This window comes from Leopardus geoffroyi, chromosome C1 (assembly GCF_018350155.1).
Source record: "Leopardus geoffroyi isolate Oge1 chromosome C1, O.geoffroyi_Oge1_pat1.0, whole genome shotgun sequence".
Lineage (NCBI taxonomy): Eukaryota > Metazoa > Chordata > Mammalia > Carnivora > Felidae > Leopardus > Leopardus geoffroyi.
Window position 1 is genome coordinate 114,782,517 of NC_059328.1, and position 27,700 is coordinate 114,810,216.

The window sequence follows — 27,700 nt, forward strand, 5'->3', positions numbered from 1 at the left end:
AATATAAGCCCTTTATCCAAGAAGAACGCACAGATGCATACACAGACACAGCAGTCCATCCACGATTTCAGGAGAGTCACGGGCACCTCTTCAACGCAAAATATAAATCCTGGAGAGTGCTAATGCACAGTCCAGGCTGGACTTTCTGTGAGAAGGTCAGGATGGGTGGGAAGCTGGGGCGAGATATGGGCTTTCTGTCATGTCCTTTCATTCCACTTTCTTCCCCTACACATAAAGCCAGTAGCGGAGGTATGTTTAAAAACTGGTGTTAGAATTTAAAAGGTGAGTTAAGTTAATGTTATCATTAGCCACACAGTGTCCTTTGATCAGTGGGTGATGAGAAATGAGACACACACAAATATAACATCATTCTGTTGTAACACAATCTAGTAACTGCCTTAAAGGGGAAAAAAGATTTAGAGAAATAATTTTTTTTTGATGTTGATTTATTTTTGAGAGAGAGGAGACAGTGAGCACAGGAGCAGGGGAGGGGCAGAGAGAGGGGAAGACAGAGGATCCTAAGCAGGCTCTGCACTGAGTGCCTATCCTGATGGGGGGCTTGAACCCACAAACCGTGAGCTCATGACCAGGGCCTAAGTTGGACGCTTAACCGACTGAGCCACTCAGGTGCCCTGAGAAAGAAATTTTCAACTGGAGGACAAGACGAAAGGCTTAACGTATGCCCACAGAAATAGACTCAGAAATTCTTTACCAAGTTTTTTCCTGCGGAGTCCATAAGTCAGAGAAGAATGAGCCTTTAAACCATGACTGGATACACATTTTGAAGCCAGAGACATGTTTGAAATCTTAGGTTTCATTTGAAAATTCCGTGATATTTTATATCTTGCTCCAGAACATTTCTATTTTCTTAAATAACAAAATGACGTGCATTTCTTAACCTTTGGATGAAATTGGTTCTCCAGGAACCAATTAGTGTGTGTGTGTGTGTGTGTGTGTGTGTGTGTGCAGTGTGTGTCTTTTCTTATTATCATTACTTTCTTCTGTGATGGCAATAATGCTAAAGCTACAGTTGAAAAGCTTGGGTTCAGAGATGAGGTCACCCTGAATGATACGTGTCCCCAAACATGCTGTGATCATTTCACAGCATCCATCATCACGACAGTACAAGAGACAGGAACAACCATAGGGCTTTATGAAAAATTTAAGCAAGAGTAAAATCACAGAGTGGGGGTGCTCCTGAGTAGGGACCAATACAGGTATCTCCATAAAGATGGCTTTGGGAGGGTAGAACCCCAGGCTGGTGGGACTCTGTCTGCCACTATCAAAGTGACCATGGTTTATATTCAGAAGTTGACTGTGTGTCTACACCAAGAACTAAAATCAGTTCTTTGTTTGGAACTGTACTCCAAAATTTTTTGGGAAATGAATGTGATTTCCTCCAGTCAACCGGAATTATACATTAAAAAGCTGTTAGAATCTCAGCTCCTAGCAAGGGTCTAAAATTCTCTTCTCAGTGGAAAGAATATAGTGCTTGGTAAACATTAACCATATAGGGTTGTGGGGCCAATTAGTGGTGATGCATGTTAATGACAAGCCTGGTATACAGTAGGCAGTCAATAATGGTAGCTACTAATACTATAAACAGAGACTATGATTCCTTATGATAAATTGCAACCAGACATATTCTGGATGAAAAGAAACAAAACTGAGGCCAATAAAAGGCAGTATATAATTAAGAGCTTAAAGATGTTTATATATATATATATATACACACTATATATATATACAATATATATATTGTATATACAATATACAATATATATATACAATATACAATATATATATTATATATATAATTATAATATTGTATTATATATATAATATTGCGTATATATATATATAGTGTGTGTATATATATATATATATATATATATATATATAGTACCAGCTTTAAGGGCTCAGAGGAAAGTAATAGTAATGCAGACTACAGAAGAGAGGCCCAAGACTGGATCGGGGAAATCTCTGAAGATAGAGGTAAGATGAAAATTTCTAGTTTACTTGGTTTAGAAGAAACCAACAAGAAAAACTTTTGCAAGATATCCTTGAACAGAGTGAAGAGAACCATTTATATCAACAGAGGGCTAATTAAGTTAATGCAGAAAAGACACCAATGGCCTTTACATGACACAGCTATATGGCACTTTCTAGCTTGATTCATTTTCAACTTAAAGCTTTATGTTGTTGGAAAACCTTTCTGAAACTCCCCTGCAACCCAGGCTTTCCTTATGGTCACCACACTGTGGCTCCCACAGGTCAGTAAGACAAGTCTGGAGGAATGACTGTTCTATTCTGGACATTATATTTTATTAATTTTTTAATGTTTATTTATTTATTTTGAGAGAGTGAGCATGAGCAAGGGAGGGGCAGAGAGAGAGAGAGAAGGAGAGAGAGAATCCCAAGCAGCCTCTGCACTGTCAGCACAGAGCCTGACATAAGGCTTGAACTCACAAACTGGGAGATCATGACCTGAGCTGAAATCAAGAGTCAACCGCTTAACTGACTAAGCTGCCCCGGTGGCCTGTGGACACTATATTTTAAATACAGCGTTGCCAAAGTAGAATGTGTACAAAATAGTGGAACGTGATGGCGGGAAGTGCAAGGAGGGGGAACCATGTTGTAGGAAAAATAAAGGAAGACCAAGTGCTACCCTGATGGACTCGCAGAAAAATCATGATGATGAGGGAGGACACATGGTGTGAGGTGCCCCGGTGAGCAGAGCTAAGGGAAGTGGTCTGGTGGTGCATGGGTGCAGGCTTGGGCACAAAGGGAGAAAGGATGCCCTATGAACTTTATTTTTTGTGGAGGAAAGTGAGCTATCTTGTGAAGTCACAGTTCTATGCTTATAAGATGTAGGATAGGGATGCCCAGGGGTCATAGTCCATTGAGTGTCCACCTCTTAATTTCAGCTCAGGTCATGATCTCACGGTTCATGGGATCCAGCCCTGCATCAGGCTCTGTGCTGACAGCACAGGGACTGCCTGGGAGTCTCTCTCTCCCTCTGTCCCTCCCCCATTCATTATCTCTCGCTCTCTCAAAATAAATAAATAAACTTAAAAAAAAGTAGGATGGAGCTGCCAACTGTCTGGAATGCTTTTAGGGAATGTGGAGATCTACATGGGCTATACGCGTTACGGCTTCATCACGGAACTTCAAAGGTCTCTTTGCCAATTCTGCACTTTCTGGCTTTTATAACCTGTCTTTTTCAAAAAGCAGAAATCCAGTAGAGGCCAAGGCCAATCATCCCATTTCCATTGAGAAGACAAATTAAACACTGAATTTCTGCTTTAACCGCTTTTAAAAATTGAAGATTGGCTTGGAGTAGATAAGCAATCAAAGCCAGGATCCTTATCTAACTAATCTATGAGTTGTTAGATGAGGTAGAAAAATGTCATCTGAATAGACTGGTTCCTGGCCTTTCCTGTCAGGAAGCACCAGTCATAGACCACTTTGGCACATTTTCTTTCTTCCCAGAACTTCCCAAATATATACATATATGTACACATATATGTGTACATATATATGTGTGTATATATGTTTACATATATATGTTTACATATATATATGTTTACATATGTGTGTGTGTGTGTGTGCGCGCGCATGGGGCTATAAAAAGAAGAAAAAAAGATAAATAATTAGAAAATGCTTTGCTATGAAACAGATTTTCACTACTGCACGGGGGCACCATGGCACTCTGACTAGTGGCATGACCAGATGATGTTCAAGACTGAAAGTTGGGGCGCCTGGGTGGCGCAGTCGGTTGGGCGTCCGACTTCAGCCAGGTCACGATCTCGCGGTCCGTGAGTTCGAGCCCCGCGTCGGGCTCTGGGCTGATGGCTCAGAGCCTGGAGCCTGTTTCCGATTCTGTGTCTCCCTCTCTCTCTGCCCCTCCCCCGTTCATGCTCTGTCTCTCTCTGTCCCAAAAAAATAAATAAACGTTAAAAAAAAAAAAAAAAAAAAAAAGACTGAAAGTTGAACTACAAGGTAACTAGAAAAACTGAAAAATAGTGTGAAATTTACCTTGTAATTCCCAGTCCAGGATGTGTCGCCTTGGTCCCTCTTCACATTGTGCCTACATCACCCTGCTATCCTTTGTTTGTCTAGTCTACCAGGACAGTATAGCCAGACCATTATTCCTCCAAAAAATAAAATATTTTTGATAAAAAATATTATATGCATATATATATATATATATATATATATATATATATATATATAATATCAGTATATCAAAAATATGTGTGCAGCTTCTCCAAAGACACTCCCTCTCTCATTTGTTATTCACAATACCTGATAGGGCAGATACCATCAACCTTGCTTGGGAAAAGCATGGAATGATGAGCACAGTCATACAGCCATTAAGTGGAGAAATGAGGACCAGGATATTTCTTCTTCTATTCTAAGGATCTTGCGATAGGACTAGATGTTAGAAAAAGGTTTAGTGTGTGTGTGTGTGTGTGTGTGTGTGTGTTGTTTTTTTCAATTAACACATGATAGTCCATAAATAACTGACAGATCTCACTAGAGTTTCTCAGACTTTGGCTACTGTGATAATTTGGACTAGATACTTGTCTGATTCTCTGTTGGGGGGTGCATTTCTGTGCACGGCTGCATGCTTAGTTAACATCCCTGGCTCCTCTCTCCACAAGATACAGTAGTAAGCCTCCAGAGGCGACAACTGGAAATATCTCCAGACATTAACAAATGTTTCCTAAGGCAAAATCACTTCCAGTTGAGAACTCCTGATCTAGTACTATCAGGGTTTTTTTTTTTTTTTTTAAGAGAAGCACAAACTAAATTAATTGACACTGAGCACATATGTGTCTTGTACAGACATGTATGCATAAGCACATGTAAACAATGACAAAGAAACTTCCCAATGCCTTTGGCTTCTTCTAGGAATCAAGTCTTTCTAGCACAACAAAAGCAGAGGCGCCATCTTGTTGGTTTCTAATCTAGAATGAGAATTGAAGGTGTGTAAAATGGGAGTTTCATTGGACATCGAGTGAGGTGTTTTTATTTCCCCATATGCAGAATGACATCATTTTCCCAATGAAGCCACAAAACACTTAGCTATAGGAACCCAATAAGTCACATTGAATTATCCAATAAAATTGATATTTATACAGAAAACATAGAAATCTTTACCTCAAACAATGTATCAACAAGGGTGAGAACATCAATAGAGTTATACATTCTCCCCTTAAATTGATTTTGTTTCACATGCTCTGATGTTTTTTGGATTAACTTCACTAATGAATTTGCACAGTGGTCTATTCCCTTGACTACTAAGCTACAGTCTGTGTGCTTAATTATGATATTCTTTCCTAAGTCCAAATCTTTTATCAGGCCATTAACGGCTGGAGAAGATGTGCTGACATGACAGGTAAACTAATCCGTCTTGTTTATAAAGGAGAAAATCAGGAACACAATGTATGTGAATATTTGTACAGAGAAACATATGTACATGCCATGCCTATATGACAGCACACAGCACCTGCCACAATTACACTTTCATTTAAATGTCTTATCAGTTCTTTGTAACACAGAAGATTACTCAATGTGTGTGTGTGTGTGTGTGTGTGTGTGTGTGTGTGTGCGTGCGTATGGCTAAAACAGTGATGACAAGAACAGCAGGAAATATTTTTATTGCAGACTCACAATTTATTTATTTATTTGTTTGTTTATTTATTGGGGGGGGGCACAAGTGAGTGAGGGGCAAAGACAAGGGGCAGAGAAAGAGAGAGAGAATTCCACAAGAGGCAGAGACAGAGAGACAGGGAGAGAGACAGAGAGAAGCAGGGCTCACCCAAAGCAGGGCTTGTGCTCACCAAAAGTGGGGTTTGATCTCACCTGAGGCAGGGCTCAAACTCCCCAACTGTGAGATCATGACCTGAACTGAAGTCAGATGCTTAAGTGATTGAGCCACCCAGGCATCCCGCATACTCAAATTTTAGAGAGAATTTCAACCTGGTTTGATATATTAGAAGGTGCCAAAACATGTGGTGCTAACTTTTGTTAATACGGAAGCAAGCACTTTACTTGCACAGGTGCACACACACACACACACACACACGCACACACGCACACACAGGCTTACACAGACATACATATCACATCTCCAAAACACACGACATGCCATAGGGCATTTGAAGACAAAGACTCGATACCTTAAAACCAAAGGAACCATTTTGCAATTTTATGTCTCTTCCTGTATTCTTCATCTAATTAGATCATTGTTGAAGGAGCTTTGAGTTTCTCAGGTAACAGCATCTTGGCCTACATAAATTCCAAGGCCAAGGTGCTCATTAATCCCATGTATACTTATCCATATGCTCACGTATCATTATCTCCCGATTATGTTACTGAAATGTCAAGCTGAATATATTTGAAGATCTGCATTCTGTCTATTAGGTAAAAGAACCATGTGAAAGAACCATAAGAAAAATAACCACATCAAATCAGAATGCAAAGGATGCTTACTGAATACCGCCCTGAACCAGAGCAGCCACAGTGGGAGGTGTCTGCACCCCTCTGCCCAGCATCTATCCACCTTTCTGGCAAAACATATTCGATTTCAGAAAATAAATAGATATTAATTTCCATCCAAATGCCCCTTTCAATTCATTATCTGCAGAGGTAAATATTCACAAAGGCGACACCCAAGTCAATATTGACCTTGGGGGATAATAAATTTTGACATTTTCCAGAATAAGCAGTTGCATAGAGTGTATACACATGTAAAACTCTACGTGGTACATTAACCACAAAAGAAAATGAATAATAACTCAAATATATTATACATATACATATATATATATATATGGATGCATATATATTATCTTAAATTATTTATTATATTAACTTCTATTAAGGATGCAGAGCAAGAACATTTGGAGTTTGCTAGGGGGTTTATTTTCCTAAGCAAGTACAGCATAAGTCTAGAGTCAGTGTGATTTCCTAATCCACGGCACTATAAGCAAACACAAGCCTGTGGTTACGATTCACAGTCCGCCCAGTTATGGGTGAACTGACTGCCACATTCAGGGGTTCGCTTCTATACTGTCCCTCATCCAGGTGCTGTCTGCACTTGGGTTTCACGGAAGCTATGCTTTAATTCAATCTATCAAGTAGTTATTTTGCTAGTCACCATACGCTAACATGAAACCCCTTCTTTTGAGATGGTCCAAAGGGAATACCTGGGATGGAGGTAGATAATTCAAGGGCCTTTACAAGATAACATTTCTCTAAAATAAGAAGAACTATATTAACTAAGGAGATCAAAACAAAAGGACACATCCTGGATAAGCTACTATCTTTCACATTCTGTAAATGCCAATAAGCTTTTCTTGTCCTAAGACTTATATAAAATTGCATCGGGACAAAAATAGATTTTCAAAGAGTATTAACAATAGGCACCTGGGCAGAGATAATATTTAAAACAGTCAATAACTTTGGGGCGCCTGGGTGGCTCAGTCAGTCAAGCGTCCGACTTCGGCTCAGGTCATGATCTCAATGGTTCGTGGGTTTGAGCCCCGCGTTGGGCTCTGTGCTGACAGCTCAGAGCCTGGAGCCGAACCGGATTCTGTGTCTCCCTCTCTCTGCCCCTTTCCTTCTCTCCCTCTCTCTCTCTCTCTCTCAAAAATAAATAAAATGAACATTTTAAAAAACGAACTAAACAAAATTAATAACCTTAATAGCAATCATCAACTGCTCCAAGCAGATGCAGATGGTAAGCACCTAGGGTGGTCTTGCTGCTGGCACACCAGCAAATGTTGGCCACCATGGAGGCTGCCATTCTCCTCCGTCCTCAACACTCTCCTATGCCTAATCACTTTTTCATAAAATTGTAAACTCAGAGATTCCTGCAATTAAGGCTAAGTTTTCACAGGGTACTTCTACAAAGAAACAGCAAGAGAAGAGTAGACTGAGCCGTGGAATTCTATATGTCCGCTCCCTATTTCCCCCAAACAGCAAACGTTGGAATTTCTTTCACATGCAGAAATTCGATGTAAGATTTCATTTTGGAAGCCAAAAGTTTCTGCTTTTGAAATACATTTTAATATTTAAGGCCTGGGGCGCCTGGGTGGCTCAGTCGGTTCAGTGTCCGACTTCGGCTCAGGTCATGATCTCACGGTTTGTGGGTTCGAGCCCCGCGTCAGGCTCTGCGCTGACAGCTCGGAGCCTGGAGCCTGCTTCGGATTCTGTGTCTCCCTCTCTGTCTTCCCCACCTCTACTCTCAATTTGTCTCACTCTATCTCTCAAAAATAAATAAATGAAAAAAAATTTTTTTTTTAATATTTAAGGTCTTATTCTTTGAAACACTGATTCTTTCTGAGAGCTAGAACACAGCGTCTATGTAAGCCTCAGTGTCCTTTCCTGAAGCAGTCACTGATAGAGAAGAGGCAAGACCGTGAGAGTGCTGGCCATCAAACGAGTCACTTAGCCTCTCTAAACCCAAGCAAGAAGGTCCACTGAGACAAGAAAACAGCTGAAAAAGAGGACAAAGGAGACACACAAAGACAGACCTCACAACAGAGCCAAGCAACAGCCCAGATGGAAGGGAGAAGCACCAGACAGCTGGAAAATAAAGCAGAAAATTGCCTGGCCTGGCTTTCCAGCAGGCTGTGATAAAAGGAGGTCCACACATGGACCTCCTCCATCAAGGAGACACTACAAGGACAACAGGGCAGGGGCTCATCACTGCACCCAGTCTGTGCGAAGAATGATGGTACTGGGTATGTACTTATTAAACGCAGCCTCCCTGCTACACCCACTGGATGAAAGGACCTTCTGGGCTGTGTGTGGGATGAACACTAGAGCCCAAAGAAGCAGAACAGATCTGAAGGCCATCCAATTTTTGCCTTATTTGAACCTGTGACCTGAGTATCACAAATACAGTTTTTCTTATTAGCACGAACTTAAACAACAGAAACAAACCAACAATAATAAAACCCCCAGAACGTCCATCTAACAAATCCCTGGAGCAGTGCAGTATGATGTAGATGAAAAAGAAATACTGCACTGACTGAGGAAGTTCTCAAAGGAGGCTGAAACTGAACAGACACTAACATGGATCATGGAATCCATGGGGCTGGTAGTGACAGCACGGAGCCTGGCCGTGGATAGTTGATGGCATAAACTTTAATGAGTAATGCAATCAACTTTTACAAACGGTTAGAGGCACAGGAGGTGTTTGCCACGAGGACTTTCAGATGTAGGGAAAGGATTGCCTGTAAGGTTAGGAAAAGGTAAACCTGGACACCAGGAGGAGTCTGTAGGTCTAGCCTGACAAGGGTTTTCTCACCCTGGGTCAGAGAGAAGGCTGGCTCTGCAAGGCTGAACATCAACTCGAGTTCAAGAACAGCTCAGCCTTGGCATTGGGTTCGAGAAAACAGCAAGTAGAGTGAAAACAAGTACAGACTTTGCAGTTGGGGAAATGTGCACTATAATCCCAGTGTGACCACCTCCTAGCTATTGGATCTTGGGTAAATAATCTGACCATCCGAGCCAGCACGTCCTCACCCTACGATGGAGCAGACAATGACTGTCCCATAGGACTGTGGGGAGAAACAGAAGGAGACCTCATCAGGTACCACCCCGGGCACCGGATGAGGTTTCCGAACACGTGTTCCGGAACATGTGACTTAACTTTATCTCTAATCTCCAGTGTTCCAACATTCCAATCTGCTGGTTTCATTTCTTTTGATTGTGTCAAAAGGTTCCTGATTGTTGTAGAATGAGAGGCATTAATCTCTCTTTTCATATCCTGGTGAGCTCAGCCTGTCTCCAATCAGAAAGAATCTGCCCTGCTGACCCCAATCCTGTAACCTGGCGGAGCTCATTCACTCAAGAATAAAACCTCACGCATGTGCTTGCACATCTCCAGGTTACTGCAGCAGGGGTGCAGGGCGGACCTGGAAGAGACTCAACAGACTTCTTGCCCACAGCCCCTCCAAACAGCTCCATTTCCGTTCACTTAGCAGGCTTGTGGCTTTCTTTTCCTCCTGTGAATGGATAAGCCCTTCTCACCTCCCATTATTGATTAAGCATAATGTGTATTTCACAGACCAGTCGCAGTTGATGGCAAATGAAGTCGCTTTTGCTCCAAATGACAGGAGACACAGAGAAGTTGTTCGCCACACAGGAGCCCTGGAAAGCACACGTAGGGAGAAAGAAAGAGCCAGGAAGCTCAGGCCTGTGCCTCTGGGCATATGTGGCCCTCTGCCATGGGTTAAGTGAATCAACTTTGCTCATCCATTTTTAATTGGCGATCTTGGGAAAATATTTTTTTCATCATAGTATAAACATGGCTATAATGCAGAACAGAATGCAAATGTGTCTGAGAGCTTAAGACAAAAATTCAAGAAATTACATGCTTCAGTGGCTACTTGGGGCAGAATCAAGGATCCCCTGGGTTTTCAGGCACGCTTTCTTTCTTTCTTTCTTTCTTTCTTTCTTTCTTTCTTTCTCTCTCTCTCTCTTTCTTTCTTTCTTTTTTTCCTGGTGAGTGGCACTTCAGTGGAAAAGTTTGAGAAGTGTTAGCATTGGCCACAAAACACAAAACGAGCCATTTATTAAATGTTGATGGAGACAAGGCAGGATGAAAAAAGGTAGCAAGAGATGGAGCAGAGAAAGGAAGAAGAGAAGACTAGAAGAACATAAGGAAGGGAGGGATGGGACAAGGGGAGACAAAAAGGAAGGAGCATTAAGAAGCAGGTGAATTGGGGCCAAGGGGAAGGACACCGAAGACAAGAAAGCAGAGAGACGCGATCTAGGAACGGGAAAGGCTGTTTAATAAACTAGTCAAGAACAGAGTGGAGGCCAAGGTGCCACACTCTTGTTTTGAAGAAACACTGTTATGTTTTGCTGTTATGTTTTGTTTTGTTGTTGTTTCTGGCACTACACGGACAGCAATCCTAACCCCCCATCCACAGTCAGTGAACCAAAGGCTTTAGGAATGCACACAGAAATGAATGCACAGCAGATGTTTCATAAATATTTTTTGAATGAGTGAATGAATGAATGAATGAATAAGTGAATTCACTTGAAAATGGAAGAAGCATTTATGATTCGCCAATCATTGTACCAGCACCTGACTTTATAACTTAATGTTAACAAGAGCATATCTACTATTATCTACCCCATACAGGATTCAGCAGCGCACGGGAGGAAGCTTCTCCTGACCTCCTGCCCGACCCTCCTATAAACAGAGGGCTTTGGACACTGGGGATACTTCACATGACTCCTGCCCGGGTTTACCAGTTTTTCTCAAGGTCTGATCAAGGTCACTTCCCCCCATAATGCTGATATTATCTGTAAAGGTCTGCTCACTTTTCTGGAAGGGATGTGCTCATTTTTTCTAGATGGATCTCCCTGTTCCACTCTCCCATGAGGCTCTCTTTGTGAGCTTTTCAGCAAGCAGGTTCACTGGCCATGGCCCTGAAGCTGTGGTCATACCCTGAAGGAGCTCGGGAAACACGTGAGGAATCCCAACAGTCATGTTTCTGTCAGGTGGAGACCGATTCTCCCCACAGTCCCCTTGACATTGGAGTTAACATGAGAACAAGTTTTTATTTGCCTTACCAATCCCTCAGCTGTCTGCTCACCCAGATGAAGGGAGAGTAAGCCCTTCTGCCTTTGCCTGAGAATGGAAACATCTTCGCCCTGATTTGTATTATAACTGATCCTGAGAGAATCCATGTTGAGGTCCATTCGTAATTATAATAACAGGCTTAACTATTAATTCCCACATCATGTGCATTTTGTATAGAGTAATTCACGTTATCCTCGTACTAACTCTACAAGGTCCATGTTAGTATCCATAGGAAATGTTCGCTGAGTGAGAATTAAATCAACCCAGAACTCTATGACATACACCCCTCCCAATCTCCCTCACTGCTGCCCCATTGCCTACCTGCTTGGAATATGACAGGTCCTGGGCAAAACCAGGAAGTTGGTAACACTTCTCTTAGACACCTTGAACATTCCCATTCCTTGCCCCTCCCCCACTCAGAACATCCTCTTCTTCAGCTATCCAGCACCATCTCTTCTATTAACTTTTCTTCAGGAAAAAGTCTGTTCTTCCCCATGAAGTATAGATCAGCATAGATATACATCCCTATATTTTCTCTCCAGCGGGGCTTTGTGTCTTAAGGATTGTTTCCATGCATTGAAAGGCTTTCTCCTGTATTTACAGATTCAGGGCACTGATGGAGTTGGTGGAAGAACCGTCGGGGACAGATGGTAGGGGGTGTTGGAATCAAGTGGGCTTTCCCAAATGCCCTGTGGGAAGCAGATCCCTGTCAGGCCTGACCTTAGAATAGGCCTTAATGGGAGGCTTCACATTTGGTGACTGTGCCCACGTAGTTTATAACAAGGAAATGCTAGAATATAACAGACTTTTTTTTCTCCCCCCCTTCTCACATCTTAACACAATCATGAGCTCAGGGAAGAGCCAATCGTAATATCAAAAATGCACGGCCACATGACAGAGAGGAGTGGGAAACAGAGGAAGGGAAAGTGAGAGGGAGGGAGAGAAGGAAGGGGCAAGGGGGTGGAGGGGGAGAGAAGTGAACATGTATATTCAGCAAACAGTGGCCTAGACAAACACCTACCAGCATCTGTCTGTTAGGCAAATTCCTTTAGACTGCTATTTGCCTTGGACCATCTTCAAAGGGATATTTCTGCTTCCAAAGGTGGATAGTTAAAAATAATATACATCATGAGTGTGTTTTGGCATTTCCCTTTCGTTTTTTTCCCTCTCTTCAACATTACTGTTGTCATCCTTTAAAACTCAATCAATTCAGCTGATCCAGTGAACAGATGGCATTAATCAACCCCCAAGAATATGCACAAAAGCAATTAGAAATGTAGAGACATGGAATTTATGCCAGCAAATCAATTACCAATGATAGCAAATCAAGGTGGCACACCCAAGTTCCCTTTGTTTCTCTTTCCAAAGAGGGCCACTGATCATAGCCATGATCTCTGGTTTACCCCCTCCCCTACCAGAAGGGGATCAAGAACAGAAACACTGAGGTTTAATTACACATTCCTTAATGACTAGTTCTCACTCTGCTGGCAAAATCCAGTGTAATTTACAGACTACAAGATGCATCAGAATGATGGATACAGACAGCATGTGCTATAGAGTGTCATGCAAATATGAAATATACTGCTCTGAGAATATGGTCGTTTGGTATTCCCAGAGAAGAACTTCATTTCAGAGAACAGAGCACCTTTTCTAGCATCTATAGCTCTCATTTGTCAAAAACAATGGAAGCAGTTATAGAATACATTTTAACCACAAATCTGTGCCTTCTGCGAGTTTACTAGTTCATATATCCCTATGTTTTCAATGGGCTTGGCCATTGCTTGCTTTCTGGTTCTTTGTGACCTCTGCAGATTCTGAAAATTCCTTCTTTGGGCTCATATTTATTATCACCTGAGTTACCATGATCATCTCTTACCTAGTTTTCTTGCCGCTAGTGTTGGCCCAGTCCAGTCTACGCTTCATACAGTGATTAAAAAAAAAAAAAAAAAAAAAAAAAAAAAACCTGATTCTGTATTATCGAATTACATATACAAAATCCTTCAATGAAGCTTCACAGCTTCAATGGCAAAGATGAGCTCCCCTCCCTGCTTACTGATTTCTCAATTTTTCTGTCCGTTTGCCTAGAGCCTGCTCCCACGATTAGTCACCAAAAATAAACCTTACTCTTAAGCCTTCATACAAACAGCTTGTGATAACCTCCCCAACCCCCCACCCCATTTCTCCAGTGAGTGAAATTTGACTCTGTTGAAGTCTTAACTTCTAAGTCTCTTTCCTCCAAGAGCCTGCCTTGATGCCCCAGTCAGTTTGAGATGCTCATTTCGTCTCTCACATTACACGTTGTGCTTATCTTTGTTCTAGCACTTATCACTTTGACGTGATTAAAGATTTATTTTTCTGGCTGCCCATGTGCAAAGTTCCTTGAGATCATAGACTATATTTTCTTATTCATCTTACTTTCTCTGGTTTCTAGAAAAACCTGAGTTTAGGAAAGAGAGCCTTCAGTTGGGACACATTTCTTCAATAAGTTTTTCAAATGAGTGACAAATATGAACTATTAACACTTCAAGCTTCTTCCAAGCACAGCTTAGAGGGGTGACATTGGAGGCTCAGGACAATGTTTTGGGGGTCATGTGGTCAGTATGCAATAAAATAAAATCCTTCCAGTAACTTACTACTAAAATCCTGTTAAATAGCATTCAAACTTTTCCTTTTTATACTGAACTCTGGGCTATGAAGAAAGATTTTTATGGCTATATATTTGTATGTTTCCAGCTCATATAGGAAATGTTCATTAAAATTGCAAAAGCAAGTTAATAAAATTAGCTCAAACTCGGTACGGAGGTCAGGTCTTCTTACCATTTCCAAAACAATAATAAGTAATACTTGCCAGTTAAAAAAAAAAAAAAAAAAAAAACAAGCCAAATACATTTTAAAAGACTCTAGCAACAGGACCATAGAAGAATTTTTGTTCAAATTCTTAGTTAGAAACCATTCACTGATTCTCTCATCCATTCCTTCGGCCAATGTTTTAGGCACTGAATATAGACATTCAAATGGAATACGATAATTGGGGAACCGTGCACCTATGTGGAGAGACAAGGATTAACAGAAGTGTTGTGGAAATATGAGAAGTCATACATAGGGGCACTTGACCCAGTAGAGGGAAAGTGTGTGTGTGTGTGTGTGTGTGTGTGTGCTTACAAGTCTTCATCAAGGCTATGCTGTTCCTCCATCCAGTTTTTTATTGAAACTTTAAAAGAAAACTAAAGCATCTGGTGCTCATCCAGATATAAGGCCATTATATTTGACCATTGTGATGTTTGGGATCCAGCATCAAATCTAGATTCCAATTTTCTTTCTTTCTTTCTTTTCTTTTTTTTGTAGTGTATAACTCAGGAGTTGGCTGTGGTGGAAACTGCTCCCTCCCTGCCCTTTGCTATGGATAGAGCTATGGAGACTAACCTAACCATAGGGATCCCAAGGCAACTTGCCAACTCACATACAGCCCCCAACTGAATGCACGGGAATTAATTTCATAGCTTGCAGAGTCTGATCTTTGGAGATAGACACAGGTCCAAATTCTGATTTTTTTTTCATTGCTTAGTTTTATGATCCTGGGAAAATTATTAACTTCTATTAACCTTAGATTCACTCATCTGTAAACTGGATTTAATAAAGTCTACCTAGCTGTGCTACCTTGCCAAATTATGTGGACACAGCATATGAAGTGAGAGATACGAAGTGCACCGTAGTTAGTAGGAATTAAAACCTATTATGTTGTTATTCTAAATATAATTGCTTAACAATTTTCAGCATGGCCATCACAGAAGCATCCAAATGGAATGACCAGTAGGCAACATCAGGAGTTAAAGACAAAAATACATTAGGACTAGATAGGACCTTAATAATCATTCGATACAACTCCTTCAGTTAATACACCAAGATCATTAGGATAAGTCAATAACCTCTACAAGGACACCTGCCGGAAGGTGTCAGAGATCTGATGAATGAAGACAGCTTCCCTAATGTATTAAAAATGCTATTACTGGCTCAAAGTGAGTACACAGAATCTTCAGGACAAAGTCTCATTGAGTGAACGATGACTCTATTATGATCTTTGTGGTAACTGGACTCTCTCCCCATCTTCCTAACTGGCAGGGATAATTAGCATCCCATATTCTAGCCATATTTCAGCAGAGTTCTGGCAAAGAAGCTACAGGGCTTTGGATCACCAGTGAAAGCTTTTAGGAACATTTCAAACGATATCACATTGCTTTGTTTTGTAACAAAGGGGCACTGAAAAGTAAAATGATGTAGAAAAGGAAAACGGGGTCCTACTAAAGAAAGAAAAGGCAATTGGGAAGAGCTGGAATGAAAAAGAAAGAAAACGTCAATTTAGAGGAGAGTTATTCATTTGAATGAGAATAGGGGCTGGGGGGAGGTTATTCCAATGGAAACCAATTTTCTCATAATACCCTGGTGTGAACATTCCTCTTCTAGTTTTTCAGGTATATTTTCCAATGATGAAAATATGAATCTGGTTTGGAGATGGGGGCTCTAAGGGTTGAAGGGAAAGAGAGTTCACATGAATTGTCAAAGATCAGCCTAGCCTGTTCAACCTTGGGAAAATCTTTAGGACTCTTCCAAATCACCCTTGTAGTGCTTCCTTTACTTCTGCTGACTGTAAATGCCACAAAAGTACACCTCAAACACTCTCCTGCTGGAAAAAGTCAGCCTGATCTTTGTTTATTTATAATTTTACCTATCAACTGGGTTTGCGCAGAAGCTTCAGATCACTCAAAGTATATCGCATCTCTTTACTTGAAGATGTTTATGAATAGGAGTGACGTCCTAGGATACTTTAGATGAAGTTCCGTCTGTGATGAATGGCATCATCAGAGAATAAAGAGTTGTTTATTTCTTTCTCAAGGCTGTTATCTCCTTGAACCTGGTATGTAGCACCAGCAGGTAAGATACTTGAGGATCATTCAAAATGACTTACTGGGTCAAAATTAAGGCTGTCATAATCACATAACATCTGACGATTGTTAAAAATAGAACGAAAAGTGACCCTGTGAGTATCCCATGCATTGCTTTTATCTTCTGAGTGCAAGTTCTATTATAATAGTCTTTCAACATACCTAATATTTGAAGAATCTTCTCAGTAAAATATTGAGCTGCTGTTCTGTTTGGGAGAAGAAACGCATCTCAATAGCTGTTTTATACCCAAGCCTCTGAGTACAGGGAAAGTTGCATAACCGGACAGGCGTCTGACCTGTTAGCTGTGGCATAACCAGGGCTAGAACCCGTCAGCATTTCAAACTCCTACTTTCACTCGAACACCAGCAAGTCACATCGTTTCTTCTTGTGTCAAAGGAGTTGATATTATATGTAAAATGGTTTTTCATTTAATGCTGGTCTATCATAGCTACATTCGAAATTAACTAACTCCCTCAGGGTAAACCCAAAGGAGATGTTGTAGCTACTTAATATCCTGAAAATCTGGAATGGGGGAATTTCCAGAGTTTTTATTACTGGTTGGTAATTATGTTCTCCGCACAGATTCCTAATATCTATTTTGTAGCTGGCCTTCTAACCTGACTTTATTTTAATTTTGTGTAATTAGAAACTTATAAAATCTATAATTGGGTAAGCATTCATTTCTCTCTTACAGATGAACACCCAAGTTTTGGTCAGATTATGAGAAAATTAAACATGCACACACACACACACACACACACACACATTCTACACACACTAGTAATATCAACACATTATTATTAGAATAATGTAAACAATTAAAAGTTGTTTTTATTTGAACAAAGTTCACAGGCATTCTTAGGTACCATTTAGCATCTTGGGTAAATACCCCATTTTGGGGGCTACTGTCATGAATGAGGGAAAATATTACTTCAAAATATAAAAAAATCTTTAAAAAACTCTCCAAATAACCTATATACTTACACAAATTGACTATTAGAAAGGAGATTTATCTTCCTCAGTATATGCATATAATTGCTAATGGATTGTAGATAAACAGTAAATCAAAGCCCTGTATTTAATGGATAAGTGTGTGCACAATTGAAGTCTGGGAGAATTGTGGAATGTTAATGTTTTTTTTTTCCTTAGAGGTTCTGCAACACAGGTTCTGAAGACCACCAAGATACACTGATTTGAGAGGCAATTTTCTGCTGCCATTCTATTGAATTAACGCATTTTGTTCAGCATGATAAAAAACATGTATCATTCTTTGAGAACACCGACCCCCAAATATTTAGCAAGCAGTGTGCCCTCAATTGAAATGTTGATTGGAAATAGGGAAATCAAACTGTCACCTGATGAAATACTAAAGCTCATTATCACAAAGTTCCATTTTCAATGTTAAGAATTAGCTTTATTGCTGCATCAGTAAGCATGAGATTTAAATCCACGCCATGTAGGTTTCATGAGCATTATTACAACATATTAACCATAATTCAATTAATTTACAGAAAATGGCATTCTGCAACTTATTTTTTTTCCTTTGCTCTTAAGAAAAGGTGCTATATAAGGAAGCCCAAACCACATTCCTACAGAGTATGTTCTACCCTCTTTCGCCCTTATTCCTCACCCCACCTTTGTGGATCTTCAAAATATTCACTATTTCCAGAGAAGTAAACGTGCTAAAGGAAAAAGAGCCATTTCACGGCTACACCTTTGCATCATTAGGACAATACTGACCTCTAGTGTTTTAGGAGGTACACAGGCTAACTCAGCATCATGCCTAACTTCCTCTAACTAAACCACTTAGATGTTTTTCTAAAGCACCATGGGAACAATTTCACTTAAAAGAAGAAAAAGGAGAAGGAAGAGGAGGAAGAGGGGGAGGAGGGGGGGGGAAAGAGGGAGGAGGGGGAAAAGAGAAACATCAGATTCTAACCATTTTCTTTCTATTCTCTGAAATGATTTCTAAACTAAGTCCCTCTGGCTCCTTCCTCCCTTTAGAGAGACTGACCTCTTTAACCCTCCTTTAGAATACAAACTTTCATAGTGTCTTTATAAGGCATATACCTTATAACTATGGATTCTGAGTCTCCAAAACTTCCAATCACAGATAGAGACTCTGGCTCTGCTTTGGATCATTTCCAGTAAACAACATTTGTCTAAATGTCCTCCCTTGAGATGCAACACTGGGTTGAGTACCTCTTACCCAAGGTCCTCTTGGACCTAAGAGGGTGAGGAGTGATATAGGGGGATTGACAAGTACTAAGTAGTCTTCCCATCTTTCTCTAACAGCGATGTTATGTCCCAACGTGCTTAAGCAATTCTGAGGTTCCTGGCTGGGTTAGCAGAGAGGGGAGCAAGCACAGAAACTCAAGGAACCTTGATAAACCATCTTTGGAAACAACACAGATGGCTTAATTGCGTTCTTTCTCATTTAGGAGTTCCCAAGCTGGAAAAACTTCCCTCTCTCTGCCTAGAGAGGCAGCTGAGCAATTGAGCTTGAACCTCTGATGGCTCCAGCGATTTATTCAACTTTGACGAACTGGGTTCTTTAAATACACAGTGCAGGTGGCGGATCCCCAGGTGTCCAGCCTTCCTGCCTATTAAATTAAATGCCCTGCACTTGCTGAGGTTAGAGCTTGGACGACAGAGGGTACACTTAGTGCATACTCATTATGTGTTCTTTGGCACAAAGATTTTGGGGGTGGAGTGTGCATCAAAAGCTCTTCCTTCTGGAACAGGGGCAGCCATTGATCTTGTGGTTTGACTACACTGGGCCACGACTCTTAGGCCAAAACTCCCAATCCCAGTAAACCGGTGCCTCTCGGTTGCGAGATACCCCAGCTGAAGCTTTCTGCCTGGGGGAGGGCTGAAAGCCGCGTCTCGGGGGGCAGTGGGCACACTGCAAATCCCAGGCAGCCGCATTCGGAGACTGTCACCGCTATCAGCCAGCGCGGTGGCCAGGAGCATCTGTATCTCGGGGAGCTCACAGCCCTCGGTGCCTACGATCTGAACCCGGGGCCCTTCTCAGGAAAAGCTCTGCTTAGACACCAGGCAGGCGTAGAACGCGGAGCTGGCTTGAGGCTAAAGGAAGGCGATCCCTCCCTTCTCCCCGGAACTTTGCGATTTGGGGAGAAGGGCAGGCAACCCGGCGGGGCTGGCTCATCGGAGCTAACTTTTGGGATGGTTTGAGGGATGGAACCACACCAATCAGCAACCCCCGCCCCCCTTCCCCTCTGCTCAGGACAGGCACAACTGAACACGCGTGGACACTTGAGTGTCTTTCTCCCACGCTCGCGTTCCCCACCTCACCTACCCGCTCCCAGCTCCTGGTACTCACAATTTGTCGCCGTGAATCCTACATGCCACAAGCCGGAGAGCAGCAAAGTGAGAACGCTGGTCAGCCGTGGTACAGAATCCATTTCCCCCGAGGAAGCGGTCCCTCCCAGTCGGATCCCAAATTCGCAGGCGCCGGCCGCGGCTGCCGCTGCGCCTTCTCTCTCTCTCTCTTTCTCTCTCTCTCTCTTTCTCTCTCTCTCACTCCTGTCGTCCTCTCTCCTGCGCGCCGCCTGGCCCCCTCCCGCCCCCCCAAGGAGAGCCACTCGCTGCTTCACTCCATCCCGTGTCCAGAAGCTCCACCGAAAGCACAGCGCGGTCTGCCTTGGAGCTGCGGCTGGAGCTGCGGGGCCCGCACCTGCCGCTCGCTGTGCGCGCCCGCCTCGCCCGCCTCGCCCGCCTCGCCCTCCGCTCCCCCTCCTTAAAGGCGCAAAGCCGAGCCCCGCTGCAACAGCAGGCGGCGAGCCGGGCGCACGGCCGCTGCACCTCGGCCGCGGGCGCTGGGATCCGCACCCGGGCCGGCCGCTCCTTATAGGCGAGCAGGGCGCGCGGCACCGCCCCCGGCCAGGCCCGCCCCGCGCCCTCCTATGAGAGCGGCCTGGGCGGGTCCTCCAGGCCCCGCGCGGCGGCCGTGCGCTCCGGCTGCCCCGGGGGCCGCGGGCCCCTCTCCCGCGCGCGCTCACAGCCCTCCCCTCCCCTCCCCTCCCCTCCGCACCCTCCCGCCCCACCCCCGCCCGGGGGGAGCAGAGGCGCTGACCTTTCCCCCAGGTTTTCCTAGAACGCCGCTGCCCTAGGGATTCTGCAGGGAGTTGCAAGACGGAACGCAGCGGCCAGAGCGAATTTCCCGTGGAAAGCTTGGCAAGGAGCTAATGACATGCCTTTTTTCTTTTTCTTTTTTCTTTTTCCTTTTCTTTCTCTCTCTCTCTCTCTCTCTCTCTCTCTTTCTCTTTCTTTCTTTCTTTCTTTCTTTCTTTCTTTCTTTCTTTCTTTCTTTCTTTCTTTCTTTTTTCTTTTTTAAGGGGAGAGGGAAGACTTGAATTTTTGAAGGATTTCCCCCGGGGTTGCTTCCTACTAAGGAAGGCCGACGGGTGTGGGCGGTGTTGGGGTTTTTGATGTAGCGACTTAATGTCAGGTCCGCGCCCCCTACTCTGCGACCCCCGCGCCGGGATGCCACAGCTCGCACTTTCAGGGCGGCCACATACACACAAACACACACACACACACCCTCCATGCTGTTGGCAGGGAGCTTGGGGCGACCACTGTAAGATGTTCCGGGCTTTAGGTCTCCGAGAGAGGGAGACACAAATTAGGTGTGGTAATGGGGAGAGTCAGGGTGGGGGCCCCGGTTGACTCCGAAGATTGGAGATCTGAGCCTCCCACCCCCGCCCCCCCACCCCACCCCACCCCCGCTGAGGGATTTAAATTTCAAAGGAGGTAAAGAGTAGTTCTTTTTCTTCCTGGATGCTTATTAGAAACCCTGGTTGTCTTTGGCTTCTGGTTTGCATCTGGGGACTCTCCTGCTTTACCATAAATCAATTTATTTTGTTTTTATTGGAAGCTGTCAGAGAGCTGCCAAACCTTAACAAAATGAGGGACCATAACGATTGCTCCTATGTGAAGCTTACAATCAAGTTAGGGGTAGAGTCACTTCAGAGGAAGTTGATGTCTCCCCTTCCCTCCCCATCCTCCCTCCTGCAGCAGCATCTAGGCTGCTTCTGCATGAATCCTAAGGTTAACTTTGTGGTTTTTGGTTAGAGCTCTGCTCACATCTTCGGAATACTAAAAGGGAGTTGAATAACAATTCGATTTGTGACACCATTATTTTCATAGAGAGGAGAGAATACTGGGGGTCCTTTCACGTGTAACTTACAATGATGCTCTTGTCTCTGAGCTTCTAATTGAAAATAACTGTGCCAGCTACTAGATTCTTGGGCAACCGGAAGACTTCTCCGGCACAGGCTTTACCTGTGGAAGGACGGCCATTTCCAGGAGATGGTGAGTCACAACACTTCAAAGCTGAGGAGATCCAAGAAGCTACCCTGGTGGCAGGGGTCTGAGTAAGGAGGGAGCTGGTGCCCAAAGTCAAGCTGATCGGTCTTGCCTCTCCTACTGAGTGTCCCAAGTGCTGCCACCCAATCTGTGGCCTTTGAGCATTTCAGGTTCAAAAACACCTATGTAGGTAATTTAATCATACTGGAGAGTGTAGAAAATAATAGGCACCATTATCCAGCCTTGTATGTTCTTTAACAGACGGTTTTTAGAAGAAATAAAATAGTACAAATATAATTTAAGTTGCTTTTGCATTCTTGTCTAATCCCAGTTATCTCCTACCAGATCTAAAGGTAAACACTTTTATTCTCATTCTCATACATTGTGTTTTTATACATTTACCACACATATTTACATCCCTAAACAATATATGGTATCACTTTGGTTGCCTTTAACCAATATATAAATGGTATCATACTGTTTCATCTTGCACCTTGCAATTTACTCAGCATTATATTTTTCCAATTTCTTTGCTTGGATATATGTAGTACTAATTCTTTCATTTTAACTGCTGTATTATATTTCATTTTATAAATAAGCCACAACGTAGTCATTAATTGTTCTGCTTGTGAACCTACAGACTATTTCCAGGTTTGCTTGTTTGTTTTTTCTCAATGTGAACTATGCACTCTTATACCCGTCTCTTACTTTTTCTCAAATATGTACTTAGGAGTAGAATTTCCGTATCTTATGAAATGCTTATCTTCAGCTTTAGCAGGTATCTCCAATTGCTTTGTAAAATGATGTTAGCAATTCACATGTCTTCTCCCACTAGCAGTGGGTGAGATTTCCCCTTGCTCCATAAGACCTCTCTTTTTACAAATGGGAATATAATACCCAGAGAGTACAGATTTTTGTTCACAGAGTTTAACGCTCCCCGACATCATCCCATCTTCTACACCTCTCCAAAAAAATATTTACATAAATAAATATTTTCTTTTAATTTTGAAAGATGTGGGCTTCATTTCCTATTACAGTGACTTAAAACTGAATCTATCTGGGTCAATAAAATGTGCTTGAAATATATATTAAAAGGCAATTAGGGAAATTTGTTACGGGAAGCCCCCAAACTGTGAATAATCTTCTAGATATTAGTAAATATTGGAACTCTGCATTTAGATGTTCACATGCAATCCTAGTGTATAGTATATAAATTGCACCTAATTTAAAGCGCTATTTACAGTTGTAGCTTTCCTCTCTCTCTCTCAAATACACCTGTTCTCAGAGCAACTTTGAGCCTGAAACAGCAGACATTTGTCTAAGATTTGTTAACATTTCAGGGGTAAACAGCTGTTCCTCTTAGACAATAGTGTAAACAATACCATCTTCTGGGGGCATTTTGCCAACACGTTTTTATTAGCTGTAGAATATTAATCACTGTTAAAACCGTTCTCAGCCAGATTGATATTTACCTTTTGAAATTCTTCCGTCAACCTTTTAGTCTGACAAATCCACCTTTCAAATGCTGGAGTGGAAGCTGAATATCGTCCGTTAACCCCCATGTTGCTTGATATAGAACTCATACTTGCAGAACACCTTACTTTGAAGAAGCTTAAAAATGATGCATAGATAGAGCAGATTGATTGCTCCTAGGAAATGAGGAAAAATGGATCACTGAAACCTTCAGATGCCTGCATCTTAGAAGGATAAATCGGAACATCTTCTCAAGACAAACGCATATCTGAAATCTTAAAAAAGAAATGAAGTGGACAGGATTCAGTGTTTATGTCCCTTCGATTTTCCCTTGGGCCCTCCCACTTCCTTCCTTTTAATAGAGTGGAAGGGAAAGAAGCATTCATCCCCTGGCATCTTAGCCTTGGAATATTCAACAGGTGGTTTGCCTCCTTGATTCTGTAATTCTCCTGTGAGGCATGTAGCAGCTATGTTTGACCATATCCATGTTACAGATGATATTCTAAGAGGAGACAGATATTGACATCTGAAGGATCACACAGAACGAATGGCCCCAACTGACAGGACACCTTAAAATGAAAACCCATCCATCTTTTTTTCCTTTGTCTTTATAGAGCTAATAGGTAAAATTCACTGTGACATATGGGTACCTGACGTGTACGAGAGAGGAATCTGCATTGGTCACCATAGTCTGTTGTGCGTCTCAGTACTTTTGGATTATTTCAGTTTCACATATTCATGGTTTGTTGTAAAGATGGCAGGATGATTTCTGCTGCCACTCATATCTTTAAAAATAGAGTTTTTAAAAAGATTGATGTGGCAGAAAGTTAATTTAATATTCTTCTTTTCATCCTTCTTTTAAAAAATGTTTTAATTTTTTTTTCTTTTTTTGTTTTTGATTTTTTCTCCTTAGAGCATGTGGCCAGTAACATGCTACACCTGTAGGGTGTAGGAAATGGCAAGAAAAAAAAAGTTCCTGCTCTCAAGGAGCTAAAAATGACTTGGGAGAGTAAGATGTTTAAAAAGTTAAGATGACAATACAAATTAGCATATGTTTAAGTGCCAAATCACCCAGATAATAAGTGCTATAGGTGTTTTTAAGTTGACAAAGATTGCTTCCTCTGGGAAGGAAAACTTGCAGTTGGCATAAGGAAGTGGTTGTCTCTTTGGGGGTAAATGGATTTGAGTCACTCTTTGCCATGAGGCTTGTTACTGAATTCAGGTTAGGTCGGGTGCATTTGCCCTCACAGGAAGTCACATGTTAGGGTAATGAAGGCAGAATTCTACTTTTACAGAAGAACTGGCTTTTCCATTAAGGCAAATGGACCTCAGCCAAAGGTTGACAACAATTTACTTGAGCCTCTCCCCGCTACTTCTGTCTCCTTGTTCCATCTCAAACTCAATCTTGTAACCACCGTGTTCATCCTTGACATCAAAACTAGCCATCTTCTTACATCGATCTCCTATGAATAGAAAAACCCTTTATATACCTTCACCTGAAACACATGTTTTTTTCAGCTGGTATATGTCATTCTGTTGATACATACTACTGTTTCTTCCTTCTGTGGACTGCTTCTTCCCAATTGGCTACTTTTTGCTCACCATTGCACTCCAAATTCAGCTAACGCATCTCTCTTGAAGTCTTTTTCAATTCCTTTATGTTGTTTCTCTTCATAGGGTTTCCTCACTCTGAGTAGTTTCTCAGAAGTAATTTATCAGTTAACATTCAACTTAGAGTCTTCAGCATACATGGAGGCTTTTGAAAAATATTTGAGGGGCGCCTGAGTGGGTCGGTTGAGCATCTGACTTGATTTTGACTCACTCAGGTCATGACCCCTAGGGCATGGGATTAAGCCCCACATCAGGCTCTGCGCTGAGTGTGGAGCCTTCTTGGGGTTCTCTCTCCCTCTGCCCCCTTCCCCATTCATGCTCTGCCTCTCTCTGTCAATAAAATGTAAAAAAAAATGATGAATGAATAATATTAGATATAAAAAAGCCTTGTCAACTTTTTAAAAGGTATACCCATCCCCTCCCCTCACCCCTCTTCATCCATTGCACCAGAATTCAGTCTCCTTTGAAGGCATTTATGCTTATTTACCTTGTAAATCAAGATATCAGTTATATGAAAAAATCAATAGGAATGCAGTTTAGGTTACTATCTTTATAGTTCATTTTTCCTAGCCATACATTTCTCAAAAACTTGGATTTAGTTTTTGAGAGGAATTCAAAAGTATTTTGAATGTATTTATATAAGTATATTTGTATAATTCCGGCCATGCCACATCCAGAACGTATGTCACAAAGAGGATGTCTCCTCTTTACTTATTTCTGGCTCTTTCTGAGGGAAGTGGTGCCAACAATCACTCAGAAGTCATTTGTGATATATATCATGTTTCAGGACAAACCTGTTTCGAGTTTAATGAAAAGTATTCTGAGCTTAGGATCAGAAACCCCAAGCATTAGCCTTGACTTTGCAGCTTACCAGATATGAGACCTTGAGTAAATAATCTTGAGATTCAGCTTCTATATCCGTAAATTGTGAAGTGTGATCATTTCTGGCTTTGGTATTTGGGCATGGTGAATAGAAAGAATCATACATGTAAAAGTTTGTTGTTGTTGTTATTGTTGTTGTTATATAGGAAAGTTCTAAATATTATGCCCTAGTTCAAAGAAGACAATTTAGGGGTGCCTGGGTGGGTCAAGTGCTTAAATGTCCAACTTTGTCTCAGGTCATGATCTCACAGTTGGTGGGTTCGAGCCCCACGTCAGGCTCTGTGCTGACAGTTCAGAGCCTGGAGCCTGTTTCAGATTCTGTGTCTCTCTCTCCCCGTCCCTCCTCTGCTCATGCTCTGTCTCTCTCTGTCTCTCAAAAATGAATAAATGTATTTTTTTTAAAAAGACAATTTATTCAGCCCCTAACCACTGGATTTCTCATGCATTTTATTTGCCAGTTCATCCATAGAGTAAAAATACATGCAAATATCTGAAAAGACCATCCATTCTACGGGAAATATACATAATTCATTATTTAAAGGCAACACAATTATTCAGTCAACTGACATTAATTTATTGAGCAAGGATGTTGTGCCTAGACATGCATCATTTCCTTTGGTTAAACACTTGCCATAGAAAAGAGCTGATCTGGTCCTGTCTTCAAGGTTCTTACACCCCTCACAATTTCTAGATAGGGGAGGTAGTGTATGCAAATGTAAGTTTCCAACTTCTGCCTTGATTGCAAAAGAAACAAAAAAACAAAAACAAAACAAAACAAAAAACAACAATCCAGTCTGGTGAAGGAATCATGACCTGAGAAAGCCTTTACAATTATATTTCCCATTGAGAGTGAGTGTCTGGTTCTTGCCTTGTGGCCCTGTTCTGACCAATAAGACTCGGGGGGATGGAGAGATTGTCTTCTCGGAAAGGGAGAGGAGTGTTAATACAAATCCTGTTGTTCCTGCAGCTTTCCCCACAGCATGGTCAGTATCTTATGAGGGCATGAGTATTGTAACTCCAGTAGACATCTTGGGAATATGAGGGAATGGCCAGGACAATGACATGGCAAAAAGCAGAGACATGTCATGGGTATTAATTACAATATTGAGTTACTTCTACTGTGGAACAATAAACGTCTGTATTATTTAAACCACTCCTAGTTAGGTTCTCTGGAGAAGTATAGAACATTTATTAAATATCACCCTGAGTAGGCATTGTGACTTTGTTTTCTCTTTTAGAATTCATGGCAAAATTCCGAGGGAAGTATCATTAGCTACATTTGGCAGATAAGGATACCAAGACTTGTGAAATTTGAGTAACATTGCCCAAAGCACAAAGCTATTAAGCAGAAACACGGAGATTCCAATTCCAGAGTTTAGGTTTATCATGCCATTGCTAGTGCCACAAATGCTCGGCAATGAAATAAATCTACTGAATCCTGTGTGTGTATATGTGTGTATGTGTGTGTGCGTGTGTGTGTACTTAACTTGCTCATTTGATCTCAGAGGTGACTGGGAAATTGGTTTCTACTATTAAAAAAAATTCTTTAGGGTTACTGCTGCCGTGTTTCTGTCTCTGAGGGAATAGCTGTCTCTAAAGCCAAATTGCTATTACTACCTTGGTTGAAGAAAATTAATGAAGAGCAGCAATGATCTCTTCTGTTCCATGTGCACATCTGGTGCTTAAGTAAGTCAGGCTGACATCTGAACATAAGATCCGCGGTAACCACTACAGTGAAAGCTCCCCTACAACCTTTTACCATTTTCCAAAGGTGTATTTTTCAGGAAATAAATTATTTGGAAGGAGAAAGAGCTGATTTCAAAGGATTATTTCATTATGTAACCTAATACC

The 27,700-nt window shown here is 41.8% G+C and overlaps 1 protein-coding gene across 4 annotated transcripts in view; it reads right to left on the reverse strand.

Annotated features, from left to right (window-relative positions):
- CNTNAP5 (contactin associated protein family member 5) overlaps window positions 1–20,421 on the reverse strand; it is an 807,688-nt gene extending 787,267 nt beyond the window's left edge. For 3 of the 4 annotated variants that reach the window (XM_045479457.1, XM_045479456.1, XM_045479455.1), the window contains exon 1: window positions 19,899–20,420. In XM_045479457.1, the coding sequence (XP_045335413.1) occupies window positions 19,899–19,980 (82 nt within the window). In that variant the 5' untranslated portion in view covers window positions 19,981–20,420. Of the gene's footprint in view, window positions 1–19,898 lie in introns of all 4 variants that reach the window. The other variant, XM_045479458.1, reaches the window with a different exon arrangement.
- Window positions 20,422–27,700: the final 7,279 nt, after the last annotated feature.